The sequence below is a fragment of the Dipodomys ordii genome, unplaced genomic scaffold (genome assembly GCF_000151885.1).
Source record: "Dipodomys ordii isolate 6190 unplaced genomic scaffold, Dord_2.0 Scaffold151, whole genome shotgun sequence".
Classification (NCBI taxonomy): Eukaryota; Metazoa; Chordata; class Mammalia; order Rodentia; family Heteromyidae; genus Dipodomys; species Dipodomys ordii.
The window spans coordinates 3,049,794-3,066,853 of NW_012267367.1; the positions used below are offsets into that span (position 1 = coordinate 3,049,794).

At 43.4% G+C, this 17,060-nt stretch overlaps 1 protein-coding gene across 1 annotated transcript in view; it reads right to left on the reverse strand.

The window, feature by feature from the left end:
• Deptor (DEP domain containing MTOR-interacting protein) overlaps nt 1-17,060 on the reverse strand; it is a 133,953-nt gene that overhangs the window by 71,748 nt on the left and 45,145 nt on the right. The window contains exons 2-3 of the mRNA XM_013032233.1: nt 9,027-9,205; nt 8,374-8,497 (exon numbers count right to left, since the gene is read on the reverse strand). Of these exons, the coding sequence (XP_012887687.1) occupies nt 8,374-8,497; nt 9,027-9,205 (303 nt within the window). The remainder of the gene's footprint in view (nt 1-8,373; nt 8,498-9,026; nt 9,206-17,060) is intronic.

Sequence of the window (17,060 nt, forward strand, 5' to 3'; positions counted from 1 at the left end):
CCCAGAGGTCAAGCCCCAGCACTGACAAAAAAACAAACAAAAATGCCTTGGAATGAAACTTTAGACATTTTGTGAAGTAAAAGCTTCAGACTAAAAAATATTCAGGATCATGGTTCTTAAAACCGAAAACCAGGGTTTAAAAATACTCCCAGGCTTTCTGTCATTTTGAACTCAGGCAGGTTAGCTTACTTCTCTAAAGAGCTCTCTAAATTTCCTTTTGTGACAAAGTGAGAAAAACACTTCTGTTTTTGTTTCCAATTCTTTGAGAGTATATACTGAATATACTCTATATAACAGTATATATAACAGTATAACAGTATAAAATGTTGGAATCCAGCCCTAGCAGAAAAGTGCATGAGACCTTTATGTCAAATTAAGCAGCAGAAAGCCAGAAGTGCACAGTGGCTCAAGTGGTAGCACACCAGCCTTCAGAGTCAGACCCAGTACTGGCACAATAAATTAATCAATTAAAAACTGAAAACTGGGCAAGATCAACAAACTGAAAATATCCGTAATATACAGAGTGTATTAGAGTTTGTAAAATAGTTTAAAATATCTTAAGATAAAAATCTGAATCAGAACTCAAGATGTGGTTACTTCCACACTGGAAACAGAATAATTTGAAGTAAAAAGCTTAAAGACTCTAAAAATAATCTTTACTTCCATCGTTTAGGGCCTCTATCAATCATGAAACTGCTCTGTAGCTCCCAGAACCTACTGCACAGTGGGATTTCTTATGCCTGTTGGATATCCAACTGAGTTGGTCCAGGGGATCAAACAAACAATGTATAAGATGCTTTGTAAACCAAGAGGCCAGACAAGGTAAAGCTCTGGCTGCCACTGCTCTTCATTAAAACCAAGCTCTCAACCCTTCTTTTATGCTACAAGCTCAGCAGCTCCCTACAATCACAACACGGGAGTCCTTTGTTCATTCAACAAATATTTACTGTGCCAGGCACTGAGGGAGAACAAAGGACTGATCTTGGAGCACAAGGTTAACAAAACTGCTGATAAGATTCACCACACAAAGGGCTCTGCCGCTCTGGATGTAGCCTCTCCCTTTCATTTCCCTTTTGTCCTGTAGAACAGAGAATAAAGGAAGCAGTAGGAAAGCACAGACCTAATAGTATACACACCCTGTAAGCCAATTCCTCAGTCAGCATACAGTCAAGCGGGATAAATGAACTCCTAGTGGCTTGAGAGAGAAATGCTGTGGTGAAGAGAATCTAGGTCCTTTGGAGGAAAGCCCAGACAAATGTCTTTAGGAATTAGACTTATCTCCATATCAAGACTGAGATTAAATTAGAACTGTGGGACTGGGAGCGTAGCTCAAGTGTTAGAGCATCAGCCAAGAGCAAGAATGCCTAGCTAGAAAGCAAGGCAGTGAGTTCAAGCCCCAGCACTGCCAGAAAAAAAAATTTAAATTGGAAAAATCTCCTTTTGATTTGAAGATGAAATCAAGGTTAGTTGAAATTGTACTTTTCAAAATTGTACCCTAATATATTCACTTTCAGTGTGTGTGTGTGTGTGTGTGTGTGTGCGCGCGCGCGTGCGCGCTCACGCACGCTTCTGCACCAGTGCTGAGGCTTGAACTCAAGGCCTTTTACTCTTAGTTTTTTTGCTTCAGGTTGGCACTATACCATCTGAATCATGCCTCCATTTCCAACTTTTGCTGGTTAATTGGATCCCTTATCTCCTTCAGTGCTGAGGTCAAAGCCAGGGCCTCACACATGTTTGGCAGGACCACGAAGAAGGAACTATAAATGACTCCCAACCCCAAGCCCTGGCAGTTGATAAATCTTGAGTTCAACTTGATAATCTTGAATTCAACATTTTTAAGAGATCTGTATTTCCAGCTGGTGGAAGAAAATCCAGGTCTACACCTGCACCTTCCACTCTGTGAAGGCAGAGCACTCAGATTCTGTAAGGTCCGCTTCTGGATGGCTAGCAGACTCCACCCTCCTCGCAGCAAAGTCTCCACCCAGTACCTGCGTTACCTAGGCACCTGGGACACCTGGAAGAGGTCACATCTGCATCCGCTGAGGTCACATCTGAATTTGATGTTGCCACACCTTTCCCTGCCCATACCCTACATAAGGCCTAGCCCAGGCCCAGATGCTCTCTTGCTCTTGCTCTTCTTTTCTAGCTCTCTCTGCTCTAGCTCTTTCCTCTCTCTCTCCTCTCTTTCCCAGCCACGTGGAGTGCAAACCTTGCCTGGTCCCAGCAGGTCTACTGAATAAACCTACCCCTTACCTGAATACCACGTGAGTGCTACTGTTCTTACCCCTCTTTCTGCTCTTTTCTAGCTCTTTCCTCTCTTTCCCAGCTCTCTCTCATTCCCAGGCCTTTCCCAGCCATGTGGTCTACTGAATAAACCTACCCCTTACCTGAATACCACGTGCGTGCTGGTGCAGTTCTTACTCAGCTCTACCTCTTTTTAAAAACCTAACAGATTCAAAGTGGGCCTTTAGCCTGCTCACGAAGATTTCCTTTGCAAAGTAGGAATTGTACTCTTGGGAAGAACATGACTCATCTTTGCACGCTGGGTATCTCACGTATTTGTGCCTGTGCACAGTGAAGTGGGAGAGTGTAAGGCCCTTCTGGAAGGATGCCCAGCGTGGACTTACTCTCTGCACCCTAAGGCCATCAAGTATCTGCTGCTTGTTTATGGAAGTGCATTCTGTCCTGAGTGTGATTAGATGAATACTTTTTTTTTTTTTTGGTCTTGGGCCCTGAGCTCTGGGCCAGGGTGCTGTCCTCAGCTCTTCAGCTCAAGGCTAGCTAGCACTCTACCACTTGAGCCACAGCACCACTTCTGGCTTTTTCTGCTTATTTGGTGCTGAGGAATCAAACCCAGGTCCTCATGCATGCAAGGCAAGCGCTCTACCACTGAGCCACCTTCCCAGCCCCCTAAATGAATTCTTAACAGTCACAAAACCAGGAGGCCATACACAGGCTCTCTCTCTCTCCCTCTTTCTCTCTTCTCTCTCTCTCTGTCTCTCTCTCTCTGTCCTCCCAAGCCAAACACAGCTGATGAGCAACAGGTTACACCTGTCTGAGCTCACTCATAGCCCTGTCTGAGCTCATTGGTTCTTGTCTATCCCCAGGAGTCTAGGAGTTCCATATAATCACTTTCTCCAGTTACTACTTGGGTGATGGAGACATGAAAAGGTGAGGCTCCTTGACCCAAGACAGGATTAACAGCCAGGAAGCCTGGCTCCTGAGCTCCATTGCCATGCTAAGCTGCTGCTTATAACATTTGGATAAAGCGAGAAAAACAAGTGTCATTTACTTACTTCTGTGATAAAAGCAGCTAATTTATTTTGAGATTAGAGACCCAACCTCCAGAATTCCAGAGTTTACACTCCTCTGTTACTCCTTATACAGATGAATTCAGGTGTAACTTTCCTCCTCACGGGACTATTTAAAAGGACTCATTTTTTTTCCTCCCTCCTTCCTGGTCATCAATGTTTCCCAGTAAATGTCATTCCCTGAGGGATTTGGAGAGGGTGTGTCACTAGGGAACCACTAAGACTTTTCATAGTAGATAATTTTGAAGAGGAATGAATAAGAAGGCAGAAGTATCCAGGCTAAGATAGAGAAATAAATGTTCCAGGAAGCCAATAGTTCATGTATAAAAACATTGAAGGGAACAAGGTACGGTCTCTAGGGAAATCAGGACAACTATTTTATTTGCTGTACAAGGATGAGCTGGTGAAAACCTCCTACGATCATCATAAGTTCTCTGGAGCTGGGAAGGTGGCTCAGTGGTAGAGCGCTTGCCTTGCATGCACGAGGCCCTGGGTTCGACTCCTCAGAACCACATAAAAAGAAAAAAGCCGGAAGTGGTGCTGTGGCTCAAGTGGTAGAGCACTAGCCTTGAGCTGAAGAACTGAGGGACAGCGCCCAGGCCCAGAGTTCAGGCCCCACAACTGGACCGCCCTCCCCCCAAAAAATAAGTTCTCTGGCCTTTGGAACTTTAAACTGAGGATGGTAAAACCCAAGGAGCCAGGTACCAGTGGCTCATGGCTATCGTCTGAGCTATACAGGAGGCTGAGATCTAATGCTCTCAGGACTGTCTTCTGACTGGATTACAGACATGAACCACCACACTCAATTTAAGACTCTTAATTACATTCGTTCCAAGACTCTGTGGCAAAGTATGTGGAATGAAATAGACTTCCTAAAATCAAGAAGTCACTGAAATTCTAGTTTCAATTCTATGTTGGAAAATGGAAAAAGATAACAGAAAACAAACACCAGCATAGGTTCAGAAAACCAAGGTACCCAAAAGTCAGGATGGTTCAGCAAAACCTTAACCAGAAGCCACCAAGTTTCACAAAATCCTAGCAATAACAGAACAAACAAGCAAAGTACAGGCCCAAGGAAATGCTGGCCACAGGGCCAGCCCCTGGCGGGTGGTAAGAAGCTGCGGAAGGCAGCAGGCCGGGTAGCTTCCACCTTCAGTCCCGGTTCAGCTGGCTCAGAACCCAGCAAAAACAAGTGAGTGCCTTGGGGCCTTAGATGCTCACTCAGAAAACAAGAAGTTAAGGAAGTTCTGATAAAATAATCTAATGCAAATGCTTTGAGGACTTAAATTTACAAACAGAAGGCACTGTCAATTTTTTTTTTTATCAGTAGAATCTAGGCAGATTGACTCTGAAGGAAGGTCATATTCTGATTTTCCAAAGTCTACCTGTAGCTCTGGCTTTATTTTCAACCAAGTCTTACAGACATTACCCTGACAATTTATAAACCCTTTGTCTCAATTTAAAGTAAGCAGATTCTGAAGCAAATGTTGATTTCATTTAACTAAGCTCTATTAAAGGAAAGTAAAAGGATTTACTAATAACCCAGTTTCAACTAAGTTCCGGGTTGAGTTCCCGGTTTCTCGAGTACATGACCTTGGATGAGAGTTGACCTCTAAGCTACATTTTCCTCACTCATAAAACACAGACAATAATACCCTCTTTCTAACTCAGCCTAGCTAGGATGATTAAGTAAAGCAGATTAGTGAGGCTGTCTGATACTCGGCAATTAACAAATATCACTATTATCTTTAGAAGGTCTCCAGACCTTAATTTACAATTGTTGGAGTTATCCCAAATAAGGGATATGGCAGGAGAAAAAACTAACTTCAATTAAAAATTTTAAATTAAAATTTGTTTTTAAAAATACCTCCAAAATATGAAGTATTTGAAATAATGAGCAATAAACAAAACCAACAATTTACTTTTTGGAATTTCTGTTGGTCTAGGGCTTGAACCCAAGGCCTGTGCATGCCAGGCCAGTGTGCCATGGAGGTAGACCTTCTTCACTTTTTTTGTTACTGTTTTAGTTTGGGGTTTATTTTGGCTCATTTGTGGTTTTGGTTCTTTTTTTTTTTTTTTTTTTTTGAGACAGGGTCTTACTCTGTAGTGCTGGCAGGCCTTGAACTTGCTAGATAGCTGAAATTGGTCTTGAATTTGAAAACCTCCTGTTTTAGCCTCCAGAGTACTAGGATTATAGGCATGTGTTAACACATCCAACTTATTTTCTTTTTTACTTCTAGTACTCTGAAAAAAAAGAAGTATCTAAAATTTAGGAGATAATAGTGCATGCCGAAATCCATAGAAGGCTAGCCTAGAAAACATATGAATGAAAGTGTCAATTCTTAGGCCCTAGAGATTGTTCTACATCTTTCAGTCAAGCTTTGAGAAGCAACACCTCGGTCAAGTATATATTACATTTTTTCTTTGCACTAATTTTATATAAGCGAATTGAAGAAGTCAATGGCAGACAGAAAAACTACTGCAGGAGTGATCAACTAAAATCACCAGCCTCTCTCTCTCTTTCTTTCCTGCCTTCCTTCCTTCCTTCCTTTCCTCCTCCCTTCCCTTCTCCTCTCTCTCCCTCCTTTTCTTTCTTGCCAGGATTGCATTCCACTGTCTCGTGCATGCTAAGCAAATAGTCTCCTTGGAGCTACACTTCCAGCTATAGCCATACATTTCTCTGAACATTTACCACACGATTGGCCAGAGACATGTCAGCCAGACCACAAAAGAAACAAAGAAGGGAGCTAGGGATGCAGCTCAGCGAAGAGTGCATACGGCATTGCAACACTCTGTACTCAAGCCCCAGCACCTCAAGAAAACCAAAGATTCAAAGAAAGCTGAGAAGATACAATTCCTGTGCTTAGATTTCAGACTAATGGAGTAAATTCAAGGTAAAATGGTAATATTTTACGGTTTCTGATGGGGTCAAACACAACAGAGTATCACCTGACTCAGGCCTAACAAGTGTAGAGGAATTCCCAAAGAAGAAGTTCATGTCATTTAATATGAAGTCAAGAAGCCTGGCATGAAGTGTCTTCCAGACAGAGGGAACAGCCTATCTGCTTGGCACTTTTCTGTTCCCTGCTCTCCATTGCTTTCCTCATTCCTACCATGGCCTTAAGGGCCCTCTGTGAACTGGCCCCAACACATGCATCTCTTATTACTCTCTTTACTTCCTGCCTCAGAAACCCTGGCCTCCTTAAATAGGCCTGGTCCTTAAATAGGCCAGGCAATCCTCACCTCCAAGTCTTAATATCTCCCAGCTCCACCGGCCTGGAAAGCCCTTTCACCACACACTGGCCAGCTCAGGATTTTCCAATGCCAACTACTCAGGAGTAGTTTCCCCTCCCCCTCCACCTCATACCCCCCTCCCCAGCTAAAATATACCACACCCCCTTCAGAAAGTCCATTCCTAGCTAGCTATGATACCACCCTGCAAACAGAACTGGGACTGAGCATGTGACAAAGGAAGGGTAGAATCAGATGCTTTTCCCGTCTGGCAAGGTGAGTGCCTGTGGATTTTAACTCCACACTGTGAAGCTACATACTCAAGTACTCAGCATAGTTACTTATTTTCATTCTTACAGTGGCCTGAGGAGGTAGGTGATTTTGCTGCTTCCAGGTCACAAAGATGAACGGACAACAAACATTGAAACTCTGCCTCTACACCATCATGCATTAGAATGTGACCACTTAGACCCTCAGCCCTGCATACACACACACCCACCACAGAGAGGTGACAAATGTGACAAGTACCTATTTCCCAACTCCCAGAAGCCTTTGTGAGGCAGCTATGGCTAAGGAGGAAGTTGCAGTGGTTCTAAACTCCTTTCGTGAAATGTCACCTTCAATAAAGACAAAGAAAGAGGCCAACCATAGTGCTTCATTCCTGTAACCTCAGCACTTAAAGAGGTAGACGTAGGTGGATCATGAGGTAGAGGCTAGCCTAGACCATATACAGGGTCTCAAAATACTAAAAAACAAACCAAGGAATGAAGGAAGAGGAGGAGGCCACAGAGTAGAAGACAGCTCTAAGAGAGATCCCTGAGGGGATTTGAGACCCACCAAGGGAGTACTCCTGGGAGATTTGCTCAAAAACAGCCTGAAGATGATTCCATATGGACATCCTCCTCCTGAAGTCCTCTCACCACTGTCTAACCCTCGCCATGACCCTGAGCATCTACTGCGCTGAGCTTCTACTGTTGTGGGTTGTGTTTCTCTGGCTAATCACAAGACCGCACCTCCAAATTCTATGACATCACTTTTTTTGTAGGGGGTGGGTGGTCCTGGACCTTGAACTCTGGGCCTGGGCACTGGCCTTAAGCTCCTTAAACTCAAAGCTAGCACTCTGTCACCATAGTACCACATCCAGCCTTTTCTGTGATTAATTGGAGATACATGTTTCATGGACTTTCTTGCCTAGGCTGGCTTCGAACCGCAATCCTTAGATCTCAGCCTCCTGAGTAGGTGGGATTACAGGTGTGAACTACCAGCTCCCAGTTACAACATCACCTTTTTTTTTTTTTTTTTTTGGTCAGTTGTGGGGCTTGAATTCTGGGCCTGGGTGCTGTCCCTCAGCTGTTCAGCTCAAGGCTAGCACTCTACCACTTAAGGCACAGTGCCACTTCCAGCCTTTTCTGTTTATGTGGTGCTAAGGAATGGAACCCAGGGCCTCATGCATACCAGGCAAGCACTCTACCACTGAGCCACCTTCCCAGCCCCAACATCATCTTTTAAGGAAGGAAAAAGGTGTTGTCATAAGCGCTCATGACATTTGTTTGATGGTAAATACCAAGCTCCATCCTTTCCTTGTCACCTCCGGAGTTTTATTTAATGGACTTCAATATAGAAAGAAGGGCTTCAATAAAGCCCTTATTAAGAATCTTAGGAAACTGACTTGATTTCTGGCAAAAAGGGAAAAAAAATGTGTGACAGAGTTTTCTCCTGGGAAAAGGAACGAGCCCACATGAAAGAGCCACACTGAAGTGCACATGAGCAAGAAGACCCACACTGCCTAGCTTTGCAGGTAAGGGTGACGGGGCAGGCGACACGGACATACTTCTCGTACAGCCTCTGTCCTCGCATGAAGGCCTTCACCTCGGTGTCCAGCGGGAAGGTGCCGTCATCCTTCCTAAAGCGGTAGAAGAGTTTCACATCCTTGAACTCCTTATGTTCATCACACACTGAAACCAACACAGAGAATGATGAGAATACAGATCACTTTTATGCAATTACCCGAGTGATGTAAGATGTTAATTGAGAATCTTTTCATTCATCCTTTTTGTTTTCTCCTTTTTTGTGTGCCAGTAATGGGGCTTGAACTCAGGGACTAGACGCTGTCCCTGAGCTTTTCTTTCTTTCTTTCCCTTTCTTTTTTTTTTCTTTTGTTCAAGGCTAGTACTCCACTTGTTATGGCTAGCGCTAGCCCTAACTCCACTTCTGGTTTTTTGTGGTTAACTGGAGATAAGAGTCTCACAGACTTTCCTGCCCAGGCTGGCTTTGAACCATGATCCTCAGATCTCAGCCTCTTAATTAGCTAGAGTACATACATCATGAACCACCAGCATCCAGCTTGGAAATGGCCTCCTGGGGGGAGGATTGGAATGCAATTGAGAAGAGATGCACAAGACACAATATATGTGTAAAATGTGTTATTTGTTAAACAGGGATTCACGCAAACATTTAGTCCTCCATTTCCTTTGAGTCACTCACCATGATGAATAATGCCCCTGTCTGCTAATTTCTGCATGAGTTTAATTGCTGTCTCTCTGTCAGAAGCCTCTTTGTGATCAATCAGCCAGTCAATCAGTTCTTTTGCCACAAAACAATTCGGGTAGGTTTTGAGATGATGCCGTCTATCTTTAATAACTTTCTCTTCATGCAGCCTGAGTCTAGAAAGAAAAAAAACAAACAAAAATAATCACCTTAGGAATTTTCATGAATACACAAATGATAAAACCAATCTCAGAGAAAAGGAACCAAATTGAAGCTCTGAGCCATAGAGTGCTGTTAAAATATCTGCATGAAAGTTGCTGACTTCTATACTAGGTTTCTATGCTGGAGGTCCAAGGCTTGAGGCAACAATTCTTCCCTCAGGTCCAGGGATAATACAGGTATTGCTGAGAGAAATATTGCCCTGGCCAGTCTGAAACCATTCAGGAGAGGGAGAAGAGCTATCTCATTGCCTACTCTGCCTGCCTCCCTCCTCCTCTTTTCCCTCCCTCCTTGCCTCTCTCCCTCCTCTGTCTCCACCAGTAGGCTTAGAACTTCAACCAACCAATCACCAAAACTCTAGAAACCTGCTGGTGCCTTTTCTTTATCACAGATTGCTTGGGCCCACCACCTCTCTATTCCTCCATTCATATAATAGCTACTCACGCAGGACCACTAGCTGCCTGTTAGGTATTTCTAGGCACTAGAGTCATGCATCAGAAAGCATAGACAGGAGTTCAAAGCCACCCTGGGCAGGAAAGTTGTAAGACTCTTATCTCCAATTAACCACCAAAAAAGCTGGAGGTATGGCTCATATGGTAGAGCACTTAATCTTGAGCATAAGAGGCTCAAGGACAGAGCCCAGGCCCTGAGCTCAAGCCCTAGGATGAGGAGGGGGGAGAAAAAAGGGGAGGGCAGGGAGGAAGGAAGGGAGGGAAGGAAGGAAGAAGAGAAGGGAGGAAGGGAAGAGGGAGGGAGGGAGGGAATGGAAGGGAAGAAGGGAAGGAAGGAAAAAGAAAAGAAAGACAAGAAAAGAATACAGGAGTGCTATTTTCTGGTAGACAAGATAAATAAACTTTACTAGGTTCTATGCACTGATATGAGCTCATTACAGTGAATAAGTTCATGATCAGAACAATCTCCCTAGAAATTAGCTTTGCTGCCTTCATTTTTTTCAAGAGCAGACAGAACTGAGGTCTCAGATAGATTAAGTGACTTTGCTTAGAACTCCACAGCTAACAGGTGGTAACAATGAGATCGGAGCCTGTTATTCTTGCTTCAGCCTGCCATGCTGCCTCCAGCTAGGGAGGAATAAGTGAAATGTCTGGGGAATAAAATGATTGAAAAGCTTGGTGCCAGTGGTTCATGCCTATCATCCTAGCGACCCAGGAGGCTGAGACCTGGAAGATGGGGGTAGGAGGCCTAGTAGGCAGATAAAGTCTGTGGGACTACACCTCCAAGTACCCAGAAAAATACTAGACTGCATTCTTGAGAAGAGTTGAGGACAAAGATATGTGACAAGACCGGGAGGAGATGGACATCCAAAAGCCACCAAAGAGACCTCACAGGAGGCCAGTGCTGCCCACACTTTCCAGCCTCCAGAACTGGGAGAAAAGACAAGTCTGTTGTCTATGCTATGTAGTCTAGCTCTAGCACTCCTAGCCAATTAATCTAGCACCAAACACTGAAGACTGGAGGCTCCCAGAATGTGCTGGGACAAAGAGCCCGCTGGGGCAGTGGAGAGAAGAGGGAGAGGGAGAGATAAAGCAGGGCCCTAACAGCTGGAAAGTGCACAGAAAGAAAATAACCATTACAACTGAGCTGTTGTTATTTGCCAGTATTGTACACGTGTTGATATAAATAATCCAAATGTAGAGCAGGTAACTAACCCCCTATCTCTCTCATTTTTCTCATTTATATATCAAGAAATTTGAAGTGGGTAAACAGAGGACCTTTTTATGGTATGTGTTTAAATTCTGCTTAACCTACATGGACTCTGTCGTTTGGAGTTTGTTTTTGTTTTTTCTGCTAACAGTACTCTGCCTTTCCCTGGGAACGCCATCCATTAGGTACTGCCATCCACTAGCTCTGATGTGATTGATGTTAGTCCCCGCACAGGATCCAGGCCTAGCCAATGAAAATATTCTAATCCTTAGGCTCTGTGTTTGGTTCACGGGTGAGTACATGATCTAGGTGAGGCCAATGAAGTCAATCCCAGGAAACATGCTGAAATTGGAATTTCAGAGAGACACAAGTATCTTTTTTCAGTGAAAGAATGTCCCAACTATTTCATGGGACCTACCTGTATGAAAAAAAATCCCAAAACCAAAAAAAAAAATTTTTTTTAAAAAGGAGAGGGCTGGGAAGGTGGCTCAGTGGTAGAGCGCTTGCCTTGCATGCATGAGGCCCTGGGTTCGATTCCTCAGCACCACATAAGCAAAAAGAAAAAAAGCCGGAAGTGGCACTGTGGCTCAAGTGGTAGAGCGCTAGCCTTGAGCTGAAGAGCTGAAGGATAGCGCCCAGGCCCAGAGTTCAGGCCCCACAACCGGACCAAAAAAAAAAAAAAAATTTAAGAAGGAGACATTTGCATTCCGAGTATACTGAGCATGTTGCATTTATATGGCAGCCCTATGATAGGGGATGATTTATTAAACATGAAAGGGTGTTTATTAGGATTAATAATTTATCCTAAACAAACAGGATACTCATGCTAGTAGAGGACATGCTTGGCTTTTAGTGGAGCTCTCTCTTCCGGGGAAAGCTAGTTGCATAATATTGTTTAAAGCACCTGACTCATCATGTTTACTTAATTCTTGCAAAAATATTTGGCTTATGTGCTTGCAGTCAGACCACAGACAGCTTCATGCACTGAGCATCTGCTAGCAAGTGTGAGCTGTAAAGATTAGAATGGTTTGCGTTGTTATTTTTGGGGATATACTTGGGCTAGAAGTCAGAGCCTCACACTTGCATGCTCTACCATGCCACGGATACCCTCAGCCTCACATAATGCATTTGTGAAGCTGGTAGAGAGAAACTAAAACATAGAATCACTTAGATAGAATCTCTTAGAAATGAACCAAATAAGCCAGGCATAATGGCTCATACCTGTAATCCTAGCTACTCTGGAGGCGGAGACCTGACCATCACAGTTCAAAGCCAGCCCGAGCAGGAAAGTCAGTGAGACTCCTCCAATTAACCACCAGAAAACTGGAAGTGGCTCTGTGGCTCAGGTGGTAGAGTGCTAGCCTTGAGCTGAAGAACTCAGGAACAGCACCCAAGCCCTAAGTTCAAGCTGCACAAATGACAAAAAAAAATTGAACCAAATAATAAAGTAAAACAGAAAAAATTGACTAGAAGTGGCCAACTTAGAGGTATGTAAAACCTAACTTCACTTTGTCTGTGTGCATATGTGTTATTTCTTAAGATAGTATCTGACTATATGTTGTAAACACTGGTCTTGAACTCTTGATTCTCCTGCCTTATCTCCTGAGTGCTGAGATTACAGGCCTGCCCAACCATGCCCAGAAAATTATAATTATTTTTTAAAGCAACAGCCAAGGAAATGAAACAGAAGATTCTGAAGATATGAGCTACAATAAGAAGGTACTCACTACCCAAAGTCTTGATACAAAATCTTCAAGATCTTCCTTAACTAACCCTGAGTTAGGAGACATGAGGCAAACAAAAACAAAAACAGTTGTCTGACCAGTGCCTGGTAGAAATGGCAACTGGGCAAAGGCAGCTGCAAAGGAGGAACTGTAGAACCAGACCTTCCTTCTAACAGCGCTGACTCTCTGATCTGACAAGAAATTGAAGAACTGAAATGGCCCTCTATAGTACTGAGTTCATCTGGCTATGTAAAGGGAACTGTAGAACAGGAAACCGGACAAAAATCACAGAAGTTTCTCCTTCCCATTACTTTGAACTCATAGGTTATTTAAAAAAAAAAAAGTGGAACAAATAACCACTGGAGCTGGGCACTAGTGGCTCACGCCTGTAATTCTAGCTACCCTGGAGGCTGAGCTCTGAGGATCACAGTTCAAAGCCAGTCCAGACGGGAAAGTCTGTGCGATTCTTATCTCCAATTAATTTGAAAAAAAAAAACTGGAAATGACACTGTGGCTCAAGGTGGTAGAGCACTAGCCTTGAGCAAAAGAGCTCAGGGACAGTGGCCAGGTTGTAAATTCAAGCCCCAACATGGACCAAATTTAGCCCAGGGTAGAAAATGACATTGTAAGATATTTTAGGGAGGGGGTCAAAGTGATATCACCTATGTAGTATCAGACCACATATAAAATGATGAATAAACATGCTGGGCAAGGTGGTATGGCAGGAGGCCATATCAAATATGTCCATATCAAAATATGGACATGAGGGGGACAAAGCAAACCTATGAACATTCTAATGCAAAAATAACTAGTAGCCAGGGGCTGGTAGCTCAGACCTGTAATCCTAGCTGCTCTGGAGGGTGAGATCAGAAATCACAGTTCAATGCCAATCCTGGCAGCCAAGTCCATTGCTAGTTGACCACCAAAGAGCCAACAGTGGCTCGAGTGGTGACATACTGGCCTTGAACAGGAGAAGTTCAACAACAGTGCCCAAGCCTTGAGTTCAAGCCCAGTATTGGCACTAACTAAATAAATATATGGGAAAAAAGGAAAATAAATTAGGAAGAAATTATGAAGTAGGTAAAAAGAAGAATATGAGATCATATTCAACTCAAGAAACAGAAATTATTCTAAAGTACTGTGAACTCTGTTAGAAAAAATAAACCCCAAACTAAAAAGAACAAGAATCCAGGGAAAAAAAACTGATTATAGAGAGATCTTAGGAAACAAAAGATGAAATCAGACAACACTTTCATCAAAAAAGTACAAACTTCTTTTTTTGTTGGTCATGGGGGCTTGAACTCTGGGCCTGGGTGCTGTCCCTCAGCTCTTCAGCTCAAGGCTAGTGCTCTATCACTTGAGCCATAGCACCACTTCCAGTTTTTTGGTGGTTAACTGGAGATAAGAGTCTTCTTCCTGCCTGGGCTGGCTTTGAACTGTGATTGTCAGATCTCAGCCTTCTGAGTAGCTAGGATTAGATGTGAGCCACCAGTGCCCGGCTTCAAACTACAAACTTCAAGGATAAATTACATTGCTGAACACTAAAATTCTGATTTAAAAAAACAGACCTTAATAAAAAGAAAGGAGGGCCTGGGAAGGTGGCTCAGTGGTAGAGTGCTTGCCTTCCCTGCATGAGGCCCTGGGTTCGATTCCTCAGTACCACATAAGCAGAAAAAGCTGGAAGTGATGCTGTGGCTCAAGTGGTAGCACACTAGCCTTGAGCTGAAGAGCTGAGGGACAGCGCCCAGGCCCAGAGTTCAGGCCCCACGACCAACAAAAACTAAATTAATTAATTAATTAAAAAGAAAGGAAAAAAACAAAGTAATTAATTAATGTGGGGATTTTTTTAAAACCAGGAGACTTGAGGGGATGGCTGGGGTTGGGGTAGAAGGTGGGGTAAAAAGTGTTGTCAGAGGGGCTGGGAATGTGGCTTAGTGGTAGAGTGCTTGCGTAGCATACATGAAGCACTGGATTCAATTCCTCAGTACCACATAAACAGAAAAAGCCGGAAGTAATGCTGTGGCTCAATGGGTAGAGTGCTAGCCTTGAGCAAAAGAAGCTCAGAGACAGTTTCTAGGCCCTGAGTTCAAGCCTCAGGACTGGCAAAAAAAAAAAAAAAAGAGGGTTGGAAGACAATGATCAAGATGCATTTGTACTAAAAAAAAAAAAAATGGACATGTTGAATTGAAACCCCTTTATAGAGCTACTCAAAGATAAGTTTTGAAAAAAGGAAATACATAAGCCTAAACCACCAATGGTAGCAGACACCTCATGGAAAAGAAGAGTGAAGTATCTCACAGCAAGCCCATGAGGTTCCGTTCTCCCTTGCGGTAAGGCAAATTCTCCTGGCGTGATCTTTCAGGAACCACCCGCCCACCAGTACCCCTACCTGATCTACTGCACACAGAAATCTGTTCTTTTCTGAGTAGGACAGCTTTCACCCTAAAATGCCAGTTCTGATGACACTCAGACTCAAGCTGCCTGTAATGAATTCTACAGCCATCAAATTTCCAAGCATCAGAGTTGTCCGGGATAAAATGGATCTGGGTAGCCTAACTTCATGCCAGGCACAGCTGTCCGGGCTTTATGGAACATTAATCCTCCTAACTACTCCCAAAGATGGGTAATTCCAATGGTAAAGTGATACTTGTGTGTAGAGCTGCTGTTACTAATTTAAAAAATAAATGTGCCCTCATTTAAAAAATATATATTAGTTCACATACAAGTGTGCTGCAGTCAGCCTGTGAATCCTTCTCATTAATTCAGTGACAACAACACCAAGTGATTTGTTTAACATGCTCAGAGTGGCAGGATGCAAAACATTCTCAGACATGATGTCTGTCAGGAATCCAAGAATAATAACAACCAATTATCTAGAAATTTAAATGTGGAACAAGCTACCACATAATTTGGTGGAGGAGGAATATCCTGTGAACCACGCCGGTTTTAACTCCAGTAACCGTTCCAGATAAAGAACTCGTTAGGTGGTGTTTATCTTTAAACACTACAAAACAGAATCTTTCAGCTACTAGCCTTTCATGACCCCCAGGGGTGGTGCCAACTCTTGAGCATCTTGTCTTTCACTGACCCTCACCCTGCATGCTGGCAAGAAGAAGGACACTGTGTTGCTCCCAGGGCCTTGTGCACTCCTCTGTTTTAGAAAACTGAGCAGAGGGCTGGGTGCACATGCCTGTAATCCCAACCACACAGGAGGTGAAGTAGGTGGATCACCAAGTGAAAACTTAAGATGCTATCTGAAAAAATAAAGGAAAACAAAAAGGGTTGGTGGTATGGTACAAGTGGTAGAGGACCTTCTAGTGATGTTGAGTTCCAACTCTACAACCACCCAAAATATCCAAACAAACAAGTAACAACAAAACTGAGTAGAAATATGGTGCTGGAGAAAGAATGTGGGATATAAAATATTGGCTATCTAGATGTTGTTATTTTTAGACTTGTTGCCAGATGTTGCAAATGCTCCATAAATGTGCTGCTGTTTTTTTTTTTATAGTTAGAAATACAGAACTGTAGAAATGGGCATTGAAGCCCAGTAGGAGTGGAAAAAGGCCATGACACTTATTTCCAATGAACCAACAAAAAGCTGAAAGTACAACTGTGGTTCAAAGGACAGAGCCCCAGCTTTGAGTGAAAAAGCTCAAATATAGGAGCTGGGAACGTGGCTCAGTGGTAGAGTGCTTGCCTCGCAGGCCTGAGGCCCTGGGTTCAATTCTTCAGCACCACACAAACAGAAAAAACTGAAAGTGGCACTGTGGCTCAAGTGGTAGAGTGCTAGCCTTGAGCTGAAGAGCTGAGAGACTGTGCCCAGACCCAGAGTTCAAGCCCCATGACTGACCAAAAAAAAAAAAAAAAGCTCAAATACAGAGCCCAGGCCCTGAATTCAAGCCCTAATTCCTGCACAAAAACAACAAAAAAAGATTCAATGTATTCTGTTGTATTCTATTCCTGTCCAGCTAATCATCTGCTGAAATGGCATCAGACAATTTCCTCTTCCAGCCCTAGGAGAACAAATATTACAGAGGGCAAGGTGTTCATGAAACCTACAAAAATCATCTGATTGGAAATGTAAGGATTGTTTCTCAAAACATAACTTGTAAATTTGGGTGCTGATGGCTCATGCCTATAATCCTAGCTACTCAGGAGGCTGAGATCTGAGGATCACATTCAAAACCAGCCCAAGCAGTAAAGTCTGTGAGACTCCTCTAATCTTCAATAAAGTACCAAAAAGCCAGAAGTGGAACTATGGTTCAAGCAAAAAAAGCTCAGGTACAGCCCCCAGGCCCTGTGTTCAAGCCCCAGGAAGGCAAGTAATAAAGAAGGAAAGGAAAGGAGGAAAGGAGGGAAGGAGGAAAAGAGGAAGGGAGGAAGGGAGGAGGGAGGGAAGGAAGGAAGGAAGGGAGGGAGGGAG